The sequence below is a fragment of the Thunnus thynnus genome, chromosome 13 (assembly GCF_963924715.1).
Source record: "Thunnus thynnus chromosome 13, fThuThy2.1, whole genome shotgun sequence".
In the NCBI taxonomy this organism is placed as follows: domain Eukaryota; kingdom Metazoa; phylum Chordata; class Actinopteri; order Scombriformes; family Scombridae; genus Thunnus; species Thunnus thynnus.
This window is the reverse complement of record NC_089529.1, coordinates 10,614,822-10,638,426: the sequence shown is the minus strand read 5'-3', so window position 1 is coordinate 10,638,426 and position 23,605 is coordinate 10,614,822. Positions and strand designations below refer to the sequence as shown.

Genomic DNA, 23,605 nt, shown 5'->3' with positions numbered 1-23,605 from the left:
AGGGCGCAGGTGCAGCACAGACACCTCCTCCTCTAAATCTGCTTTGTCCTGTGAAAGAGGATGTTTTAGGGAGGAGCAAGTGAGTAGGGGGAGGTTCTATCAAAAGATAAGCCAAATTATTAACCAACTAAAATATTTTGGTCCACCAAGAAAGTATCTTTGAAAGTATTATGAAAAATGCACGAGGCCTGGGCCACAGCCACCAACAGACATAACTCAGTATAACTGGTACTATATGTGATTAAAGTTGTATACCATGATAGTATTTTGAAGTCAATGAACAGGTATGGCAGTATATAATTAGGCTACTTATAATGATAGTTTGAAATAGTACTTTTTCAAAGAACTTGAGAACTCCAGGAAAAAAAAAAAATTTAGTGGACCCTGAGTCATATATTATCTGTTCTATCAAAACCTGTCAGTATTTAATATGAAAAAACACCCGTGCCATAGTTAATGTGCTCAGTATGTGTGTTTATGTGTTGTGTGTTTGTGTGTTAACGTTTGTTTTATTTATTACTATTACTACTAACTTGTTTTCTTCTCCTGTTTTACCTCATTATGTTAAGGAAACAAATATCCATAGTGTTAGGATAAATTGTGAATCCTAGAGGGGAGGTTTTTACTATAAACCCTTTGAGGTTTCTTACCTCTCCTGCACAATCTCGGCTGTTTTTATATACTTTTGCTTTAAAAATACAATTGTGATTATTACAAAAAAAAAAAAAATACAAAAATGATTATACTGTATCTGAAACTGCTATCTCTGCTATTTCTTTTGGGATATGTTGGGATATATGGCTTTGGGAAAATGCTAGAGTTAGATGAGAAGATTGATACCATTGAGCCAGAGCCAGGCTAGCCACCCCTTAGCTTACCTTAGCTTAGCCTAGCCTAGCTTAGCTTAGCTTAGCATAAAGCTAGAAAGTTGAAAAATATACCTACCAACGCTTCTAAAGCTCACTTATTAACACACTGTTTCTCATTTGTTTAATAAATTAAAATGAGAAATGTACAAGGAAACATAAAATGTGTGTTTTTAGTGGGAATTTTGTGCTGGAACTTTTTCTTGACAAACAAGACTCCAGGGAGTTATTGCACCTGGCTGTTGTTCATTAAAGAGTTATGAGTAATTGCACACAGGCAAATAATTTTACCTGCTTTGCCAACTAGTGGTGCTGCTCTGTCCAAAATCACTCTCTGTTTACTATATAGTGCCATTCACCATTTTATATGAGTGTCAAATTTCTGAGTGTGTAAATTTATTTACTTTAGTCACAAGAAATTGCAACAATTTAAGTAGTGTCCATGGTATGTATACCATCCCACAGTGCATATGTGCTGCATTTTATTTTACTTACAGGTTTACTGATTGGACAACAGTAACAAGGCAATATATGCTCAAGGTGGTGCACAGATTATAATACATCAATAAAGAAATAAAAAGTAAAATAAATAATAAACAAAATAAGATAAATTACAAATCAAATTCATTACATACAGCTCAGAGGTTTCACAGCTTTAGAGTTCGTGCAGTATGATTTTAAGTAGGAAATGAAGACAATAAGTTGGGGGGTCTGTTTTGCAAATTTTCCAGCGTGTATATGGAATTTCTCTAATAAAGAAATAAGATTAATAACATCTTCTTGACATTTCATCAACAAAAATACCAAATAAAATTAAGTGGATTTTAAATTTTACTGGAATATCTGATTTCCTGTTTAAAAAAAGATTGAGGTCATATCAAAAAGTCTGACTACAGTCCCAAAAAAGATGAGTTATCGTTTCATCTGTGTGGTGACAGAAGAGGGTCAACATTTAACCTATATTTTACAGTCACTGAATTAACTGGATAACATTCAGAGACACCTCTCGCACCTTATTTGAAACAAAAAAAATCCTGGGGTGCCGCGTTTTATAGATATGAAAAATACCATCTAATGAAGCAAAATGATGATAATTAGTGAATGTCCAAGATCTCTATTTGCTGCTCACTGCTGAGTGAGAAACTACTGAGTGTTTATTACATAGTGAGAAGTGAATGAGTGAACGAGGGAATGGTTTTGGGCATAGCCATACTCTGTCCACACCACTTCAGTGTGGCAATGCTTGTCTTCCATACATACTCACTGTTTTATGATTTTCCTGTTTTAAAATATTTACTAATTTTCATCTGTCTATGCATGTATTTTGTGCAAATCATTATATAAATTAAATAAATGACTATATTGGCATTGTCGATCTAAAACAAATAGATTAACATCTGTGTGAAAGAGGAAATACTTAATAAATACAGTTCTTCAGCTGCTTCCCAGTAAACGCTGTACAGTGCACCTCCTTGCTTCTTGTTTTTTGTCAGATTTTGTGAAATTACTGGTATTGTTTTAATCCCAGGCTGTTCAAAGCCCAGCCACTTACAAAAATATTACACAGTAAAATGAATGCAGCTCTTCAAAAGCTTCACCATCAGTTAATTGGGTCCGTCAGTTTGGTGTCTAACTGCTATAACTAAGTATTAAATGTTTTTCACACTTTTGTAACACATTCATCTTAAAAAAGTAGCATCTAGTGAAAGAGAAAGAGACACTTAGGTTTCAGATGGCTGTGAAGGAAACCGTAAATCTTGCGTTAATCTGTGTGTGTATGTGTGTGTGTGTGTAATGTGCGTGAGAGAGAGAAGCTGTTCTGACAACACTTCCTCACATGCAATGAGTAAGTCAGAATGACATTTAGTATGAGAAACAAAGAAAACCAGCAGTGACACCCAACATTAACACAATCTGAAGTGTTAACTGACATGAGATGACACAACGCCTCTCGTCCACAAACAAACACTTCAGTAAAATTCTTCGTTGGTACTTGAATGTAACAAGTTCAAATGTAGACAACCAAACAGCTCCATAGATAAAAATGACTCAAGCCAGAAAGCAAACTAATATTTGTAACAGCTAATACTGTGACACGCCTGCACAGCAACTGTTGCATTAGCCTTGATGGTGTGATGTTGATTGGCTCTTTTTCTCTGTTAGCAGCAACACACAAACTCTTTAATCCACATAAGCTCATGATGGCTCTCTAAATCCATCCAATCTGTTGAGTGTCTATACTTAACAACCCTACTCAACCAATCTGGGTCAATAGATTGTTTGGTTGGTGAAGCCACACTGTGTGCTGCATGTGCAGAGCAAAATGATTGCAATTTTAAAATTTTAAAGAATCACAGTTTTGTATGACTCTGGTTTGGCAATGGCTGACATCCTCCTGATGAAGGAGGATGGAATAGATGGATGAGAGCTTGAAGAAGTGAAAGGAGTTGAGGATTTCATTGCAAAAATGGAACTCCAAGACCAAGTGAGGAGCGATTGGGGCCACTATTTTTGCAATCAGCCACCAGTGGAGTTTGGTACAAGTGCAAACCATCATCTTTTTCACGGTGAGTTGTTAAGCAGCTCTGTGAGGTCGGAGGGCAACTCAGCCCTCATCTGGACTGACACTGAACCAACTAGAGTCAAGAGTTGCAACGGCCGCTCATTCGCCATGGATGCTAGAATAAGACTAGATCATTTGAAGTCTAGGTCGAATTCACCGTCGCCTTGCTGTTCTATGGATGGGACGTTGTACAACTATCAAAAAGACCTCTGGGACGGTGAGATGCAAGAGATGCAGTCTGTTTTGGACTCTGTGGAGCTCCTTGACTTAGAAGACAATGTGGAGGATGAAGAAAGCTGGTAGGTGCCATTGAGACTAAGTTTAATCTATTGTCCAAGTCATCATACACTTTGTAAGACATGTTGATGTGGATGCAGATCAGGTGAGCATTAAACTTTTCTGAACAGGTAGAGCAGGAGTTGGACATGCTCTTAATGAAAGAAATGAATGTGTTGTCTTATTCCTCACAGGTTATATGAGCCTCCAAAGAAGCAGGAGTTTGCGGAGAGATCCGAGTCTGCTCTCAGATGGTGTCGACATGTCCTGGATAACCCCAGTCCTCAGATGGAGGCAGCGCGTCATCTGCTAATGAACAGGCTGGATCAAAGTAAGCAAGCAGCATAGACTCACTTGTTGTCCTGCAAACATTTTGTGACTGATCCCTCCTGTCTGCTCTCTCTACTGTCAGGATCAAGCACCTCCAGCAGCCGTCGCTTCTACAGATGTCCTGCAGTTTTCGATCAAACTGGCAACGCGTCTGGAGGCTCTTCTATGGGCAAAACATCTGTCAACACACACAACAACTCTGACAGTTTAGGTAATATAATAATAAGTACAATAGGAGCCTTTTTTACATTGTCATCCTTTAACTTCATCCAAAGAACTGTCTTTAATATCATATTTTAGCAGCATCTGTTGTATTTATTAATCTGCACAGATAACAATGAGCTGAGCATCTCCAATGACTTCATAACCACAAGCTACAGACTGCAGGACATCACAGATGTCCACATTATGGCCCGTATACAGGAAGCCAGTGAGTATAGTTAGTTTTTTTTGATGATCTAGTGTGCTTTGCATGCTCAGTAGCTTCTAAATAGAGATAACTTTGGTCTATATATTTCAGGTTTACGACAGGATTATGTTTCCACGCCTGCCTCACCCAGAAACCCTGAGTCACAAGTGAAAAAAAAGGTTGATGTCGATGACTTCACTCCAGGAAATACAACCGAGAGCTCATTTTCCTCTTGTTGGCAGCCTCGCCTGTCGTCCCCTTGCCAGTCACCAGCACCATCAGCTAAGCAGAGCTGCCAAAGTCCAAAACTGGCCAGACTTCACCAGCAAGTCACTCAGTTCAAGCTGCTGAAACTTGCTCAGAATCAAGGTACACAGAGCACAGTTCTTCTACGTGATCTGTGTGTTTGGTCTGACATCTATTGACATCTTATATTTTATTTTCATTCACATCCCCCTGTATTATGATATGCCACATTGAGTTGGTATATTTTATATATATTCTTGTGTGATTGAAGAATCTCAGTGAGATTTAGTGTGTGTGGCGGATGAGGTCTCAATCAGAATACCAACATACATACAAAATGCTCCTGGTTTCAAATGGTGTTTAAATCAAATTGAACATTTTCATAGAGATATTTAATACCCTGTCTCCTTTTTAAGAAGAGGGTACTTTCTGTTCTCCTCCAGGACTTAAAAATAGATAAGAGATGCTGAATTATTTTCAAGGCCGGGATATAAATTAAAAAATGCTCAGTGAATGAATATTTCTACAAACTATTGCAATATGTTATACATATACATGTCACATTGTCACTATTGATTATAATATAATACTTTACAATGGACTTTCCAGTGAAGTAGGAGACATCTCATGTCCAGCAGTTAAATATACAATATTTAGATATTCATAGATTTTGGATTTAGTTTTAGTTTAATAAGGAATTTTTCTTGAATTTTGATGCAGAAAATCTACATCAGACACAAATTATGAATTATAAGTGCCTGGAAAGGATCTTTAAGATAAATCTCCTTTAACAGTGCACAAACAATACTTACAAGGTTGAATTTCTGTGTGTGAACTGTATATGACCCTGATGTGTTTTGCAGCATCACCACCAGGCAGGACCAGGTCACCTCTGCGGACCAGCCTCCGCTCCCTCCAGGCTGTTAGAAACAGCCGAAGTTTAGACACCGATGACTGCCACCCCGATGATCAAATCACCTACTCTCCACCAGGTTTGGATCTGTTTCCTCACATTGTTAAAAAAAGTAAATACAAACAAAACACAACAGAATGCAGATATATACGTCTCTCTATCCTTAAATGCATCAAATAGTTTTGTTTTTTTAACCTTTTATGTCATGTTTGTCCAAGCAGCTGAAATTGCTATCTGTGTATTCCTTCCACTAAAACACATATAATACTCTTATAGCAATGAAAAACTCTCATTGTGTCCCAGGTGAGTCCTCTGCCAGAATGGGGATGAGTTGCTGGTCGTCATCACCTTCTGCAGCATCTATGAGCTCCAATGTCTCATTGCACTCAGTGAGAGACTCCTCAGTCCGGTTGACGGCCATAAAGAAACTGCAGAGGTCTCAGTCTCTCAGCCCCAGCAGGATCCCTCACAGGGGACATCTGTCTTCTCATGGACGTGTTTTTGCCACACACCTTTTGCCCCAAGCTACCACTGTAGCTTGGGGCAGAGATATGCCATTCACCCAAAGATGAAAGATGTCACTAGTAAATTCCTGGTAATTAATTAAAACGTCAAGAAATTCATATCTTATATAATTTACTTGTTGGGTTGCCTTCATAATCATATAAATAGCTTTAGATTGTGATAAATGATAAAAGCATGTTGCTCTGGGTGAGGATACAGTATGCATTGTGTCTGTGTGACATTTCCATGAAGCAGGATTTGAGTCATCGTCCTTTAAAACAGTCTGTAGGTAAAGACACCAGAATGTGCAGCCGTGCAATGTTGTAAACAAGACCTGACAGAAGCATCCTGGAGGGCTGGATTTTATATTTTCAAGACATCCTTTTCAGAGAAATCTCACAATGTTGTGTTGTCTGTACAGTGAGGATGTGGCTGATAAAAAAAAAAGAATGTTTAAGATAAAAGATTGTAGAAATGTCTGGAGACGTTTGCTTGCTTGCTGATAAAATCGACTCGTGTGAGAGAGACACCCTTGAAATAATGAAAGTAAAGAATGATGCCCTGTCTGATGTACTATCTGTGGTTTTGCTGCATGCTGCATTGCATGTGCATAAGCTCAAGCAGCAGTTGATCTTCACTTTTGTGTGGCTGATTGCAGATTGGGCTGTTTTTTTACAGGTTTGTCACAACAGGAAGTGTGCAGTTTGCCATCATGTATTATAACCAAACAAGTGACCTCTATACAATAGGAAGCAAGCTTGTTCGCAAGAAAAAGGTGTGGTTGTGGTGCGGTTGTTTTGGAAATGTGTTCTGCTTTGATGGTGGCTACATTGTTTTTTTCTGATGACGACATGACTTAATTCAACCTAACCCATGAATTTCAATTGTTAGCTGAATATTCCAGTTTCTCAATTTGAGCACTTGACATATGATGATCCTTTAATCACCTACTGAGACGCAACATTTAAACATCTAAAAAATAGAAAAGCTTTCAGATGCTTAAATGCTGCACAGGTCTAGGTGATGTTGCAACTTCTCTCGGGGAAATGACATTTCTCTTATTGTGTTCCTATATGTCAACTGAGGTCTAATGCTGTGTTTACACTGCTGTGGCTTCCAAACTTTCTTTTATTCGTAGCAATCCATCACAAATTAGTTTCTGTTCGGCTCTCTTTGATATTTTGTCTGCTTTTTGTACCTGAATGGCATGAATGTTTAAGGAATGAATCATTGTACAAATGTTATAGTGGGTGGCTTATACTAGTTCAGATGATCTGGGACAAAACAGAAGTTGAAGTTGGCTTGTTACCTTTCAAATGTCAGTCTTTCTGAAACACAATACATGGAAGAGAGACTTTTAATAGTCTGTATCCAGAAAGTATAAATCAGACTGAACTCATTCAACATGATCTTCTCCATAAAATATATCACTGCTTAGAACTGAGGAAAACAGTAGAAAATAAATATCTACAAAACTGTTATTCTTTATATTGATTATACCTTAACTTTATAAAAACAAGTTACTTTTTTGTAAGAAAGCAGCAAAGTTGTCAGTGTAACCAGAACACAAGCAGTTTGAGCTCTCACACATTAGAAAAGCTCAGGTGTAAAGAACGTTAATGACGACTCCGTTCGTCCCAGTAAGGCAGCATTACAACTCATCAACACAATGTTGTAATAATGGATCAATTCAGTCATTTCTTGAGCACAAATGCCAAACATCCACTGGTTTCAAGTTCTCAAATGTGAGGATTAACTACTTTTCTGTTTAATATCCTTATAATTGAATATGCTTGGATTTTATCTGACTGTTGGTCATATAAAATGCAATACGTATTTTCTGATATTTCCTACAGAATTAATCCCAAAAACAGATAAACAAAAAGCCAAAATAATCATTGTAGCTGTAGCCAGCATGCACAATGACAGGGCTCTGGTATATAGCTACAGCTTTAATGGCATCAATAATTACATCTGTGCTTTTCCTCTGATGAAAAGTTCTTTCTTTTGTTGAGATGCTGTTAGTCTTTTGGTTCGTTACCTCTCCTGCACAAAAAGCATCTGTTACACTTTGCTTTTATGTGTAAATAAACTGAGCTTGTCTCTAGTGGTGTGTGTCTTTTCATTAAAATGTAACGACACAAATGATCTGATATTCAGTATGTTTCTGGAGAGAGAGCTGTTTGTCATTCTTTTGTATGTTTATTCTGTTTTTGAAGCAGACATTTGGTCTAGAAACAGCGTTGCTGAACTATTTGTGAGCGCAAGATATGAATTAGTTAAAACAGTATAAAAGAACTGAACACAATTGCATGTCAAGATACATCATGGCACATAATACTCATTCAACACATAAAAGGCAAACTGAAATTTACAATGTGCTGCGTTGTACTGTAGAGGTACAGCTTACCTAACAGTACAGCTATAAACATTAACCATCATTTACAAAACCAATGTACAATATATTCACCTGAGAAATCTCAAATTTCTCCATTATAAAACTGAGATGACAAACTGTTGTCTTGATGCTGCGTAAAACACTAGTTGTCAGAGTCCATGTCGCTGTCTCCGCCGATAGATCTGAACTCTTCGCTCTCATCGTCTTCACTGAGCTGGACCTGAGAGAGCACGGCTGGGCCTCTCCTCCGTGCTTCATCTTCCTCATCTTCCTCCTCCTCGCTGATGCCGTAGTCCTCTCCGTTGCCCATGCCCATGGGCTGCATCTGACTCCGGCTCCCCATCTCCTCGTAGCTGCCGTAACTGAGACAGGAGAAAGGGACGCAAGTGTTAAGGAACCACATCAATACGAGCCATGTGATTTAAGTATAGCAATGCCTGTGAAAACAACAGAAATGAACCATCCACAAATGTAATCGTGAACAAAGATCTACTCCAATTAATCATTTTAAAATTCTTTTGGCATTTCAGAGGCTTAAATTATCTACGTCCCAGAGTATTAAGTTGTAAAGTGTAAGAGGCTGCTGGTCCCAGAAGTGTATTTCCACATTCTGTATTCCTATTTCAAAATTTTCTTTAAACAATCTCCTCAATGCTACGATCCAACAGATTTAATTATGTCAACTTCATATCTGAGAAATTACATTTTGTCCTTGATTTTGGCACGGCGGACAGCTAATACTACTACAATACCCATGAGCCTCGGTCACCATTACTATGGAGAAGAAGCAATAGGTACGAATGAGAGACAAAATTAAAAGTAAACTGATTCACTCTGTAGATTGTAAAACGAGTTTTCTCAACACTATAATCTTTACCTGACATTGCTGTCCTCCATGTGAGGTTCATCAGGCACGTCCCCTTCGTATGACATCATGCTCTCCTCCTGCTCCATGCCCATGCGGGCCGTGTCTTGGGCTCTCCGTGGAGGCGGAGGTCGCACGTCCACCTCTCTGTCAGAGTCACTGCCGCTCTCTGACAGATGAATGGCTGGAGGAGACACACAATGCATCACAACAAAATGTCATATATTCACTGACTGTTTAATAATTAATGTTTGTTTATCAGACATTCAAGTGCTGACATGTCAAGATTTTTTTGTTTACATTCATCTATTCTATGCCAGTGACCATGATCTGCGGCTTAAGACTGCATTTCGGCTGCAGCACAGCAGGTGGACTTACAGGAGAAAGGATTGTCCCCCTCTTCTTCACTGGCATCGTCCTCTCCGTCAGACATGAGTAGATCCTGATACAGGACGCTGGCTTGCGCTGGGCGGTTAGATCGTCCATCCTCTTCTTCTTCCTCCTCCTCCTCTTCCTCCTGGTCATGCATGCGTCTGCGCGGTGGCAGCAACATCTCCTCTTCGTCATCTTCGTCCTCCAGATCTCCCTCTGCGTCCTCAGCCTGGAGAGACAGCACGGACGAATGAGTCGCAGATGAATCACTAAACTAACTAAATAATTTTTCAATATATCTGTCTTTCTTACAGGAGCAGGAGTCTTGGGTTTGCCATCATCGTCCTCCTCAAAGCCTTCAATGTCCACATCTGACTCCTCTTCCCCGGGTCTTCTGCTGTGGCGACCCTGAGGGGCGGGATGATAAAAGGTCAAGTCTGAGAACAATTGGAGGCAGGAAGCAAAATAACTAGTTATCGCTAATGTTCTAGTATGAGAAATAACTTTTACATGAGTAGGAACAACAAAAGCATGTAATCCACTGTAATCTAAACAAGCTGCATGCTCTGAGGATAGTTTGAGGAGAGGTGGCATGTGGTTGCGAGCCTTATTTCTGTCTCTCTCCATACCTGCCCCCCTCTCTTCTCTGGAGCAACCACTAGAGGTCCCTCAGAGAAAAGGCTGCTGGTCTCTCTGGGCAGACTTCCTGAAGCCCCGCTGTCAAACAGATCAGCAGGCTGGCCAACGCCACCACACAGAGCGGTGAACACAAACGGAGAGACGGGACAAGACGACAGGAGCGAAGGAGAAGAACACAGGTTGGGAGAAAGGAGACACTAAAGTGAAGAAACTACAGTAGATTGTAGAAATGAAACATGAAAAGTCTAGAAAGGAGAGTTAGTGCAGAGAACGAGTGAAGAAATAACAAGGGGAGGAGGAAAACTACGAGGTGCGGGGAGGAGACTACTGCACGTAGAAAAGTTTAGAATACCTGGTTTGGCCTGTTACAAACAGTTGGAGGCTTAAAGTCTATTGTCAGTGAGGTTCAGCGTTTGCAACGCTTGTAAATAAAACCGTGGGCCGGTCTGCTCTCCTACCTGTGGTGTGTATGGCCCAGGGGTCATTGGGTCCAGACTCTCCAAGTCTGCTGCATCCAGAGCGGCCTCTTTAGCTGTAGAGATGTCCTTCTCCAGCTGGGTCAAGTGCTCATCATACTGGAGGCACAGAAACAGGCAATTTTTACAAAACTGATTAATGTTTTCCCTGTTCTAATTAATTTCCCAATTTGACTCTAAAGCGTTAAACCTCTTCCAGAAGCCTGTTGTCATATTCTAAATCAAATCATGAGTTGTACTTGTAAATGTTGGGTTTGGCTTTTTAAAATAACGTTTCACATCAACTCATCCGTTGAAGTGATAATATCGTCTAGACTGCTACTTATTCCAAGGATACATTTAACAAACCCCCCACCCATCATAAAAGGGCCGATTTAACAAAGCAAAATACTTGAAAAAATACTTGTCAAGTGTGTTAAACGATATCGATAAATCATACGGTTGCTTTATTTAGTCTCACCAGGAGTTTCTGATATTATGGTTAAGCCCAATAATTTACTACATAAACACTCATGACCCTTCCTACTGACATGCAATGAGCAAACTATTGCCCAAACTCAACAAACCTCTGCCAAAGTCTGCTTGCACACGTTGACAATGTCCAGCGCTGTCTTGGTGTAAGGACTGTCTGGGCCTTTGAGAGAGACACAAAGAGTAACAATGCTATATACAACAGTTTTCTAAATGATAGAGCTCTAAGTTAGTAACACAGTTTTAAAGAGACACTGACTGCTGAGGTCACTGACATTTACCATTGTACTTGATACTGTTGGTGTGGATGAGACCGACATCTGAGAGGAAAGCATCTCGGTTCTGGTATTTGTGCTTGGAGATGTTCTGTTGAAGCATGAAATACACACAAAGAAAGACATTTAGAGGTTTCTGTTAAATGTCTTTGTATTGCTGATGTTAAAAACATCAAATGAGCTCATGTGTTTCAAATGTGACATCTTAGCATGACCCTCACCTTGCGGAGTGTCTCCAGATCCATGGGGTTTATGATCACCTTATAGTAATCGGGCACAAACTTTTTGTTGACAGGATGGTGGAACGGCCAGGACTACGGTGGAGGGAGGGATTGAGGAAAGTTGAGTTACAGATCATTACTTTTGCTGAATGCTATCTGTTTTATCTCACCTACACAGATAAAACAATGACTGTGGTAAGGAAAAGCTGAGAAGCGATGACTTACATCATGGACAACCATCATTTTCTGGGTTACAATGTTGTCCAGGATGAAGGAGAAGGCCACCTGATCATCATCATCCAGCAGGGGGTTGATGGCCTTCTCTAGCCTCACCAGTCTGTCCTCCTTCTGCACACACACACACATTTCATGGTTAAAGTGGAAAATGATAAAAGAACCGAAAGATGTGACATAAGATAAAACATTTACATTCACACTCACCTCTTTAAGTTTTGCATCACACAGGTCCAGCATGGACTGTGCTACCTGTGTTATTGGATGTTTTGCTCCTGGTAGAACAAAAACAGAACAGAGAGCCATCTGAACACACTGACGTTGGTTTAAACTACAAGTCTAACTGGTCCCAGAGTAAGACGTGTTGTTGTTAAAAAATGTTTTCATAGCTTTACCGTTGTAGGTGGCGCTGTTCTTGACGATTAGCTCCACTGCTTCACGGAACTCCTCCCTTGATGGGTACATTCGTTTGCGTACATTCTCCCTCAGCGTCTGCAGGTCCATGGGCCGAGTGATGATCTTATAGTAGTCCTTCACAACCTTGGCATTGACCGGTGTGTGGAACGGGTATGTCTACGTGGAAGAGGCAAAGGTAGTAAGAGTATGAGTCTGTAGAGCAGTAGAGGAGATGTTTGGGAGCAATGAAATGATGTTGTTGATGCGGATGACATATCTTACATTGGGGTGATCCCGCATGTCATTGATAATGCTCTCTAGCACAGAAGACAAGGTCACCATGGGGTCGGTGCGTCTGCGGTGGATGGCCTTGTGTGGTTTCTGTGAATTTAAACAAAAACAAAAGATCAGCTACAGGACCTCTCAGTTCCAAAGGCATTAAAACGAGCTGTAAAGCATCATTGCTTACATTGAGGTAGTCGCAGTGTACAGCGCTGCCTACGCGTCTCTTCTTCTTTGGTGGGAGCTGTTGCTTGGGGAACTTGAGCACTAAAGACTTCCTGCGCACCTCATCGGCACTGTGGGAGATACGAATGTCATTACAAACTGAATGGGGGAGTGATTATACAAATTTGGCCTACTAATTTATTTCTGGAAGAATGTCGCACATGCGCACAGATCCGAGAATTATTGATAAAAATCTCTTCAGTGGTAAGAGGAACAAGGATAATCAACTACCTTTCAATGAGCTGTTTGCCCAGCACGATCTTTGTGCCCTCCACCTTGATCAGTTCCTCGTTATCGTTGTGGATGACGGTCTTTTCCAGCTCCTCCTCCTGCTCTTCTGTCATGGCAACCGGGTTAGAAGGAGGGGCGTTGGTCTGATAGTACAGCGGGCAGAACTTGTTGGTCCTCATGTGCCCAATGGCTCCACATGCGCCGCACTTTAGCTAGGGACGAGAGGAAAACATTAAGGAACACGACAAATAATCTGCCTGTGAAAATATGATATTAATGTTGAAAGAATACTACTACAAGTTCATATTATATCAACATAATATTACCTAAAAACTTAAGAGGAAAAGGTGAAAGAGAGGAGTATAGTACTGAATCAGCAAGCTTACTTTTACCTTGAGGTCTGGTCTCTCTTTGACCTTCTTGGCCTTCTTCTCTGGAGGTCCCTTGATCTTGTCCTTCTCCTGGTTTCGCTTCAGCCTCCTCAGCTGCTCCTGAATACGCCGGCGCTCCTTCCTCATCTCTTCTCTGTGCTGCTCATCGAAGAGGGCAAACTTTCGTCTGCAAACACAAAAATACACAGGACAGGCTGTTAAACATTTGCTTGTTGATTTGTGGCCTGTGGCTAATTAAGTGGCAGTTCATGTGAATGTGTTGTAAACTCTCTGGTTCTCTCCTTAATGAGCTCCATTCATCTCCAGTATGGAGAATACAGCAGCATTAGGCTGACCTGCTGGTTAACTATTAGATGCTTCACTATTAACAAGCAAAACATTTAGCATATTTCATACATATAAAGAAACACTACGAGGTGATAAATGTATGTACTCAAATTAAGATTATGTGCAGCCATGTCTAAACTAATTTGCATACTCATTATAGAGATTTTATTTACAGTTGCAGCCAAGATGTGAATATTATCGTTTCTTTCTTTTATTAATTAGACATTGCTCTGCTAAATAAAGAGCAGACTTGGTTTGTAGACAATTATTTTTGGAACTATGATCTTAGCCTGACATGGCACTGTGGTTATAAACAGTCAGATTAGTGTCAAATACCTACTGCAAGTTGAGAAAGTTCACAGTTCGAATACAAATACTCACATAAATTCATCATCCTTGGTAGTTCTGATCCTGGTGTATGCGTCGATGACGGAGGCCTTGCGAACTGTCTCACAGCGGACATATTCCTTGCCATCCTCGTCCCTGAAGGTGCGATAAATCTTCAGTCTCCGTCCTGTGGCTGAGGAGTTAAGGCTGGTGACGGAAGATGTGTCGTCATCCTTGTGGGAGCTGGTGGACAAGGAGCTTGCTACAGAGTGATGGGAAGAAAAGCTTACAGTTAGAGACGCAAACAACATTTTTCATCCGTACACTGCTATCTGACTATCAGAAACAAAGACTCACACAAGCCCTTGCGCCGCTCCTTGCGTCCCTTGTTGTCGCGGTCGCTCTCCTCGCCCATCAACATCCTCTGCAGCTCCTTTCTTTCCTGCTCCTCCCTCTCTCGGGACAGCTGGGAGCTGGTCTTCTTGTTCTGCAGCATGTTCTCAATGTTCTTTCCCATCTCCTCAAAGTCACTGTCCTCTGCAGAGCTGCTGTCTGTGTCTGTGGAGAGCACTTCTGTCGACTCCAACACCCTGTGGTGGGGGTGCGACAAGGAAATTCACTCAAGGTGTGCACAGACAGAATCCTGACTAACATACTGTATATAATGCTAAATTAGTCTTACTTGTTCTGCAGGTCAAAGATCCTCTGGCATTCTTCCTTGTAGCGCTCCTGGTGTTCAGCGACAGAGAAACGAGAGCCTCTGGCAAACTTGCTCATGGGTCCCTCTCCGGAACGTGCCTGCTCTGTGGACATGGTTCTCACCACGTCAATCACCTCCCAACGTGAGAGCTTCTTGATCTAACACACATACAAAGACACAGTCATTCCAAGCAAGCCTCTACGATGAGGTGGGAAAGAACCTCACTAAAAGTGTGGTGATATGTTATGTTAAGAATGAATAAAGACTGAAGAATGGGCTGTTTAAGTTATCCACTGCTTTGATGGACACAATGGTTACTGAAGAGACCAAACCTTGGCTCTTCTAATTAGGGGGCAGTCTCTTTAACCACTAGACTGTCTTACATCCGTTTCATGTGCTTGCATATCACCAAGGTCTTACTTCTTCCTCTGGAACACCAAACTTGCGCAGCAGCTGCTTGGCATTCTTCAACGAGAGTCTCCTCAAGTCAGCGTCTGTCCCTGTCACGGTCTTCTTGGCAGGCTGTGGCTCTTTGTCATCCTAACAGAAACGCATAGGATCAAAGTTTTAACCCTCTATACTTACGCAAAGCAGAACATCTAAAGAAAATACTGCTGGGGTGGCAGCACTTCTGCCTCAGGCAGTCAGACCTTCTGTTGAGTGGGCTTGTTGGGCACTTTGACGTAAGAGAAACCCTCTCCACAGCCTGTAGGATCAGCCACACCTGTCACCTCCAACAGGCATTTCCCCTTCATGGCAGAGATGAAGGCTCTTGTTGTGTTCCAGGGAGCTGTCCGCACCTAGGATGTTTGAGACAGGTTCAGCATAGCGTCAATCTGAAATGTTTCCTTTATTTTTTTTAAATTTTAGCTCACTAAAACTATTATGAGGAAGCACTTTGATCAATACCTCATCATCAATCTTCATTTGAAAGTCCTCTTCATTCTCCTCCTCTGGAGCAAAGAATGATTTCTCACCATATCCGGCATCCTAAAGGGGTAAAACAAATATGTCTAGTAACGCCGTGTACATAATACTCACTTGTGTGCACAATCTGAATCGAGTTCTGTAGAAGCAGAAGCTGTTACCTTGAGTCTCTGTTCTGCCACCAGCATGCTGTAGTAAGCACAACACTGCTCTGGAGACACCATTGCTCTGATCTCTTCTTCTGTTGGCAACCTGAAGTCAGGCTTCAGAACCCACCAGTTCGAGTCCATCCCTGGCATGGGGACAAAACACTGTTAGACATTTTCTCTTACCGACAATCTTACTCTTGATCACAGAATGCAGAATAACAGCAAAAGTAAATCTTGTCCTTGTCAGACTTTCCATTATAGGGTCAGGTACTGTATGCTCGGCTTCTAGTCAAAGCATTATAGAGAACAAGTCTTGCTGATATAAATACTGAACATTCTGTTTGCTATACTGTCCTTAGACTACATCTTACCTCTCGGGTAAAATCCATAGTAGGCGTAAAAAGCTCTTTCCCTGCTCAGATTCCTGTCTGTCAATTCAAGGCACACACACACTGCTGAGCCTCACAGCACAGTATCTCTCTATAACCTCAACACTGCCCTGATACAACATAACCGGGTTAGGTTAAACAAATAAATGATCATTACTGAGCAGCGGACATACAGCGTGCAGAGTTTATTAAAACGTCAGGTCTACCTGTGCGTTTGAAGTCAGCACAGAGTTTTAGTCGTTTCCTGATGCTGCTCTCTGAGTGTGATGGAAAAGCTTTTTTTATATCCTCCATGCGGATTCGGCGGGGGCGATCCTTGCTCTTCCAGAACAAGCGGTAAATGAACACCTAGAGAACACAGATGTGACAGTTTAGCATTTGCAACAACCAGCTTCAAGTTTCCGGGAGACGTCGGGCAAATAAACATACTTGAAGGAAGTCTCTGATGTGGGTATTGGCTCGTTTGGAGTTGGGCCCTGGAACCTCATACAAAGGGCACTCCTGACCAACCACAAAAATGTCCACAATCTCTCTGATGTAGTAGCCGTGTCGTGTACGCAGAACCAAGAAATCTGTCTCTGGCATCTTGTGCAGGTAGATTGGGGAGCGGAAAAGGTTGTTTTCAAACGCCTAAAAGAAAAAAGACATACAATCTCACAGTTTGCGACAATAACAGACTAGTGATGCTTCATATATTCACCTAATCTGATTATTGAATCTTTGACTGTGCTTACCTGCAGCAGCTGTCCAGGATGCAGAGAACCCAGGAAAGGGGATGTGTGGCAGTATACAGTCTCTCCATATTTACAGTCTGGTGCTCCAGGATCCTTTCCAGGTTTCTGAAGAATACATTAACAGTACCATATTGGGATTATAACAGCCATACATTTTGTATTCAGGTCTGTATTTCTTGGATAAATACTCCCTGGAACAACGTTTTACTATTTGAGGTTTTTAATTTTACACAACATCTAGGCAAAGTCATGAGTGGAAAACAAGGACTATACCCACCCTTTTGTAGTAGTTTTTGATCTTAGTGGCCATGCCAACTTGCATGATGAGAGGGGCGTATTCTTCACTGTACTCTGCCAGGATCAGATCTCCGTCTTTGCCTGTCAAGTCCTGCGGGGTTCGCATGAAGAACATGTCTCCTCCTCCTGATGCCTGCCGCTCCTGCTCTCGCATCTATACAAAACATTTTAACACCAATAATGTTAATACAGAAATAACCTCAACATTGCAACAGAGTAACAATGCTCATTTAGAGCAGGGCTCCACCTTGGCCTTCTTCTTAATATGTTTGAGCAGTGGCTGGACAGGGTGGGGGCCCGGCTGAGCCAACGCTCCAAAAGAGTACTTCTTCAGAGTTGATCGATGGAACTGGCGCAGCTTCATAGGTCCCATGTGAGTGGGGAAGAAGGGCTGCCGCAGCTCCAGTGCTGGGATGGAGTGCTGTAAAGACACAACATTTATTCAGTCAAATTATACAACATTCTACATTTCACTTCATGGCTCCGTATCTACTCTCTATGATGGCAGGATTCGGTCACAATATTTATAGTTTAGAGTTTAAAGCATTTCAATGTTGATCATGTCCTGTCAGCTTTATCTTTATTTTTGTGGGCCGCTGCTTACCTGAATGATGTTGCCACCGAACGTGCCCCTCAGACCCTGCTGTTTGGGATAGTAGAACTCATCATTGGAGAGGTTCCAGGGGTCCTTCACCTCCGGCTGGGACATGTTCTGAGTTGAAAGAAAGCATATTTCCCACTGAAAGTACAGTCATTCTAACCTCTTTTAATTGTATTGTTAAAATACCATTCTCATGTGCAAGTATTGTTGATTTCATTTAATCATATCAGCACCTTCACTATGCAGCCTTCATTTTCTTTATTAGAGCCGCATTTTACCATTTTCTGATTAAATGAAATTTGTTTCAGACACAAATCTCCACTGAGGACGCAGACTTTTTCTGCCATTCTCATAATCAAACATGTGTACTGTACCTGCTGTGGCTCATCTTTTATCACCCCAGTCTTCCCCAGCAGGATGCGGCTCTTTTTGATTGCTGATTCCTTCTTATTCTCTTTTGATGGGGAGTGGGACGTCATCTCCTCCTTTTCATCAGGAATTTCTACAAGAGAAGTTTAGGAGGTTTCAGAATGAGCAGATTAAAAGTAAGTGAGTTGCATTTTGTTTGAACATGGCAAAGCAATCCCATCTATTGTGAAGATTTTTTTTTACATCAAATTATGTTGAAAGATGTTAATTTTAGAAAAACCAAAACAGAAGTAAACATGTCGCCTAACAGGATAAGATTTTTTGAATATACCTAGAATGATATTTTCATCATTGGGATCCAGTGTAAGAACAGGTGGCATGAGCATGTGATCCATCTCCTGGTCATCCCAGATAATGTTGTCTTCCCAGCGTCCATACACCAACTCCTCACTGTCAATGGGGAAAATGGAGAACCAGGGAGAGTCTTCTTCCTGAGAGGCTGGAGAGGGATAAAAACAAAAATACAGATATTGAGAAGTCAGCCTGAGATTAAAAAAAAGCTCTGGATTCACTAAAAATTGTATTATGACCTAAAATTAACTTACCATGATTATCATGGCTGTTTTTTTCCCTCTTGGAACCTGAGATTGAAGAAGCTTTGGGCATAGGAGGAGGTGCGGGTGGCACCAACTGGGAATTACTTCTTGTCAGTCCTGTAAGATTAAAACACACATGAAATATTATAATATGCTGCCTCACCATCAATAATCAGTTCACACAACCCTGATATAGTGTCCTGTCAGAGCAAGATTCACTTTCTTGGACAGTTTTTCTTGGGCTCTTACCCTGCTGTGCATTATAAGCATTGGCGTTGCGTGTCATGCTAGACGGCAGCCATCCTGCCAGGCTGGCTCGCTGCGTCTTGGTGCCCTTGTGTTTTACATCCTCCCCATTCCAAATAATGTCATCCTCCCACTGCAGTTGAGTGACCATCAGGAAGAGCTCATTCTCAAGGGCCTGTCTGTCCTTGTTTCGGTCCTCATGATCATCATCATCATCGTCACCATCGTTATCACCATCACCATCAGCATCATCGTGCAACCTCTGAACCTAGAGATACATTATACACAATATCAGTAACACAATAAGTATACTTTCTCTGTATGGCCACAGATATCTATGTCTGCATACCTCTTGTACAGGCTCTGTTATTTCTTTAGGCGGTTCCTGCTGCTGAGGTTCACTCGGGTCCAGTTCTTTTAGTTTGAACCCGTAGTTGAAGTTACTTCCATCCTCAGAGACGCCTAGCATGTCGTACCAGAGCTGGGCAGGACCGTATCTCCATTCTGCCACTTTGGGTCGAGACTCTGCCTCCTTGTCACCATCACCACAAGCTTGCGAAAACTTTGATTCTATTGGAGCCATCATGGTTATCTGGATGGTAAAGAAAAGTATTGAGAACCTACGTAAGGTGCTGGATACGATGACATATTGCCAGACTACTCTGACACCAGCTGACATCATGAGAGTCTACAGCTGCAATATTTACCTCATCATCAGAGAGACATTGCTCTGGGGGTGGAGGGTGTGCGTACTCGTAATCCCATCCAGACTTCTTCTCCTGGCCTTGCTCTGTGGGCTCTCCTTCTGGAGGAGGTGTCCCGGGCTGAGGGTCCCGGTGCTTCCTCTTCTTCTTCCTACGGGCACTCCTCCAAACTGATGGCATGTTCTTTCCAGGACCAAAGAGCCGTAAGAACCTAAGCACCTGGTAGGACATCAGAGACAGTGAGTGTCAGTGCACTCTTTGATTTTGAAAATAAACCTTTAGCGTGCATAATGATAAAGTTTAGATCAGTACAGATGTATTACCTTTCCAGGTCTAAACTCTGGGAAGAGCTCTGTGACACCTGGCAGTGCTTTGGCAGCATCTTTCTGCATGATGCCAGCAAGAGGGAGGTTGAGACTGTCTGGGGGGCCTCCAGACCCCGAGCCCTGGCAGGGACGATCAGCCTCTGTTTCTGAGTCTGAGGAGCTGCTGAAGTCCACCTTATCAGCAGTAGAGGATGGTGCAATGATGGAGGGCAGGATGATGCCATCACCCTCTTCGCTAGCTGTGAGGAGAGACAGTGACAGACCGGGAGATAAAACTTCATCATCAGATATTTCTGATCCAAAATACTTGAACCAAGCACTAATTGCTCTTGAAATTACTTTATGATCATGTGTGCCATCAGTTCTTTGAAGGCAATCTAAACCTGACAGTAACATAGTTTGTATGGAAGTAGCAAATTCACTCCCTCACAAACTCCAGAGCTGCAGATTTGTTAACAGCTCAAACCCCTGTGGAGGAGGGCAAGCAAAACATAATTTCTCCACAGGGACTAATTATGAGTAAACATGTCCTTACCGTTTGTGCTCTGAGAGGAGGGTTCCTCTTTCTTTGCAGATGTAGGAAGACTCGGTGGTGGCGGAGGAGGCATAAGCTTAGAATCAATATCCTCACAGTCCGCATCATAGTCATCCTCATCATCTAGGATTAAGGAATTTGAAACAAATGACATTAAAATAAATAAACAGTAAACAGAAAGTCCAGCAACATTTTGGAATCCTTGGTGAGGGTGACTTAAATTGTGGTATAAAAATAAAATTTAATAAGGTGAAAACACACAGTATTGTGCAAAATCATTTAAAATACTTAAGTCAACAAACTTACAGATTTTAGAGGATAATCTTTATATGTTCAAATACATTTCTATTTCTTTCTCTTTTAAGACAAGATCAGTTTCACACATATCAAATAAAGAGAAAAATAGATAGATAGATAGATAGATGTTTTTATTTGACTGTAAGAACAATCAAACTGTGAATATGACTCTAGGGAGCTGTAAGATGATCACCTGTTTTCCTGCTGGGCTGCAAAGACCCCATGGCCTGGCGATACTTCTTTGTCTCATCCTCAGCGACCTCACTGATGTCAGAATAATCAACTGCATCTTCAGTGCTTTTCACCCAACCTGGATGAGGTAAAATATTGAAAATGTCACTCCATCCTGTTCCTGGCTGAACTAATGCAATGCTCCTTTATAAATGTACCCTCACCTTCTGCATCCACACTTCCAGAGTCTCTGTTCTCCTCTTGATCCCCTTCCTCATTGGCAGTGATCTCTGTAATAAGTGAGCCCAGACCCAGAGTACCCAACCCAGCCAGATGTTTTTTGGACTCCTGGGGTGAGACAAAAAGGCAGAAACAGAACATAAAGTCACAATAAGCAGCAAGAATCCATAACAAGAACAATTCAAATCTGAACAATTTGAACAGTTTTGCACAGAAGAGAATTGTATATAACCTTCACTGGTGATAATTACTCATGATGCTGAAGGCTAGAATGTTAGAAACACTCACATTGTCCAGAACGCTGTCATCTTCCAGCTGCCCATCTTCATTTATATTTCCAAAGAGGAAGCCAGTTAGAGAGAAAGGACGATCTTGGTCCTCGTCACTGTCTGAGTCCGACATCCTGAAAGGATATGCGATAATATTTACACTTTAGGCATTCAGCTCATCTTCTTGTTCGAAGTTAATTACAACATTAATGAGAGACATCACAGTGATCCATGAATGATCATGCATGAGTGATGCATGAATTTGAAAACTTAGCCTATAAGAGCAATAATTGCATTTTACCATTTATATTGCAAGAAAATGTCACAGAAAGCATCATCTAGCTTCCATAATAATCACCACATGTAAGGTCCTTGTAATACTACACTAGGGCTGCAACTAATGATTATTTTCATTATTGATTTATCTATTGGTTATTTTTTCCGTAAATAGAGTAGTTGTTTAGTTGTAGTGATCACAAAGCCCAAGGTGACATCCTCAAATGTCTTGTTTTGTCCACAACCTGAAGATATTTTAGCTAACTGTCACAGAGGACAAAAGAAACCAGAAAATATTCACATTTGAGAAGCTGGTACCAGAGAATTTGGACATTTTTTTCTTTAAAAAATGACTCAAAACAATTGATCGATTATCAAAATAGTTGACAATCCATTTAATAGTTGGTAACTAATCTATAATTGACTAATCGTTGCACATCTATACTACACACCACAGTACCTCAACTGTATTACATGACACGTTTACATTGCAGATTTAACAGAATTATACATTTGTGATCACGTTTTAGTGCAAACTGTGCAGTGTGTCTGCGTCTTTAGCGGGTGGATGCTCTTGTTTTCAGGCTGGTGGTTTCCAGTCAGGTTTTCTGTTCTCCACTACAGCATCCTCACTGACTGGAGGATCTAAAAGCTTGTATGTATGTCAGAACTGCATCTCTGCAGCCTTGTGTTTACCTTTAATTACTTTCAAATAAATCGATCTTAATCAGGACTGTCCAGCGAAATATCACTCCACCACCTATACGTGCAGTTATTGGATTGCACATGTCTGTATCTCCAAACGTTAAGATTTTATTGTCCTTTCCTGCACTACAGTTAGTGTATTTATATTTCATTATCCGGTTGTGATTTTGCTTTTGGTATGAACATTGAGCAGGCATGGGTAGCTAACGTTAACACTGTAATATTAGCTGAGATTTCGGTAACGTTGCTCATTAATTTTCTTATAATTTTCCACAATTATAAAAATCATGCCGTGACAATAAACAGCTTGACTGTCCAGTTTGACCTAAAGCTTTGTTACAGACAGACCTGACAACGTTAAGCTACGTTAGCTGTGCTGCATGGAAACGTAAATAGCTAACTTAGCTAACATTATATGATGAAAACAAAATAACATATAACGTTAACATTTCATAAATGCAATTTGCACGTACCTTTCGTGACCTTTCTCTCCTCAGATTTAGTACGTTTGGGTTTCAGCCAGCTTGCTATAAATGCTGAATGTTTAGCACAGACAGCTAATCAATTAGCTAGTTCATGTTGGCTAAGTTATATAAAAATAACTTAGAAGACGTTGACTAAAATCTATGCAAACACGTTTCCCCGTGTCTCTGTGTCAGTTTGTGAGGTCATAAGAAAAAACACGAAAATGCATGTAATACAGTCTAACACAGCCGGTTTCCTAAACTTTTGTTTTTATTTGTTTGTGTGTGAGACTGCAGGCGGCATCGTTAGCTAAGCTAAGCTAAGCTAACATCAGTGACCCGGATGGACAGTGAGGCGTTCAGGTACTCCGC

At 41.1% G+C, this 23,605-nt stretch overlaps 2 protein-coding genes across 8 annotated transcripts; one reads left to right on the top strand and one right to left on the bottom strand.

Annotated features, from left to right (window-relative positions):
• Positions 1–184: 184 nt before the first annotated feature.
• LOC137195435 (SLAIN motif-containing protein-like) lies at positions 185–8,084 on the top strand. The gene is made up of 7 exons (XM_067607797.1): positions 185–3,728; positions 3,900–4,036; positions 4,118–4,246; positions 4,367–4,465; positions 4,556–4,813; positions 5,554–5,682; positions 5,907–8,084. Exons 1-7 carry the CDS (start codon positions 3,334–3,336, stop codon positions 6,173–6,175), a joined length of 1,416 nt encoding a protein of 471 aa, XP_067463898.1. The 5' UTR covers positions 185–3,333; the 3' UTR covers positions 6,176–8,084.
• On the bottom strand, positions 7,449–23,585 carry taf1 (TAF1 RNA polymerase II, TATA box binding protein (TBP)-associated factor). Of its 7 annotated transcripts, none has more exons than XM_067607788.1 (42): positions 23,243–23,585; positions 21,808–21,922; positions 21,504–21,627; positions 21,302–21,418; positions 20,812–20,934; positions 20,274–20,515; positions 19,954–20,169; positions 19,596–19,838; positions 19,250–19,514; positions 19,010–19,117; positions 18,736–18,903; positions 18,410–18,537; positions 18,039–18,146; positions 17,682–17,855; positions 17,415–17,588; positions 17,138–17,242; positions 16,833–17,033; positions 16,610–16,751; positions 16,386–16,442; positions 16,027–16,157; positions 15,848–15,928; positions 15,589–15,738; positions 15,359–15,478; positions 14,921–15,096; positions 14,596–14,828; positions 14,293–14,500; positions 13,585–13,750; positions 13,193–13,404; positions 12,924–13,032; positions 12,737–12,835; positions 12,454–12,631; positions 12,266–12,333; positions 12,050–12,172; positions 11,825–11,917; positions 11,610–11,694; positions 11,424–11,491; positions 10,840–10,956; positions 10,372–10,479; positions 10,055–10,150; positions 9,749–9,971; positions 9,383–9,554; positions 7,449–8,867 (listed from the first exon to the last, which is right to left on the bottom strand). In XM_067607788.1, exons 2-42 carry the CDS (start codon positions 21,919–21,921, stop codon positions 8,648–8,650), a joined length of 6,045 nt encoding a protein of 2,014 aa, XP_067463889.1. In that variant the 5' UTR covers position 21,922; positions 23,243–23,585; the 3' UTR covers positions 7,449–8,647. The 7 variants fall into 7 exon arrangements, with proteins under 7 accessions (XP_067463889.1, XP_067463888.1, XP_067463892.1 ...); XM_067607787.1 differs by having other exon boundaries at positions 13,579–13,750; positions 23,243–23,584; XM_067607791.1 differs by lacking the exon at positions 10,372–10,479 and having other exon boundaries at positions 13,579–13,750; positions 23,243–23,584.
• Positions 23,586–23,605: the final 20 nt, after the last annotated feature.

Coding starts and splice junctions, on each gene's coding strand:
- LOC137195435 (XM_067607797.1), top strand. CDS start 3,334: ATGGAACTCCAAGACCAAGTGAGGAGCGATTGGGGCCACTATTTTTGC. Junction 4,037..4,117: donor AATGAACAGGCTGGATCAAA/GTAAGCAAGCAG, acceptor CTCTACTGTCAG/GATCAAGCACCTCCAGCAGC. Junction 5,683..5,906: donor AATCACCTACTCTCCACCAG/GTTTGGATCTGT, acceptor ATTGTGTCCCAG/GTGAGTCCTCTGCCAGAATG.
- taf1 (XM_067607787.1), bottom strand. CDS start 21,921: ATGTCGGACTCAGACAGTGACGAGGACCAAGATCGTCCTTTCTCTCTA. Junction 11,918..12,049: donor AAATGATGGTTGTCCATGAT/GTAAGTCATCGC, acceptor CCTCCACCGTAG/TCCTGGCCGTTCCACCATCC. Junction 10,957..11,423: donor GCAAGCAGACTTTGGCAGAG/GTTTGTTGAGTT, acceptor CTGTGCCTCCAG/TATGATGAGCACTTGACCCA.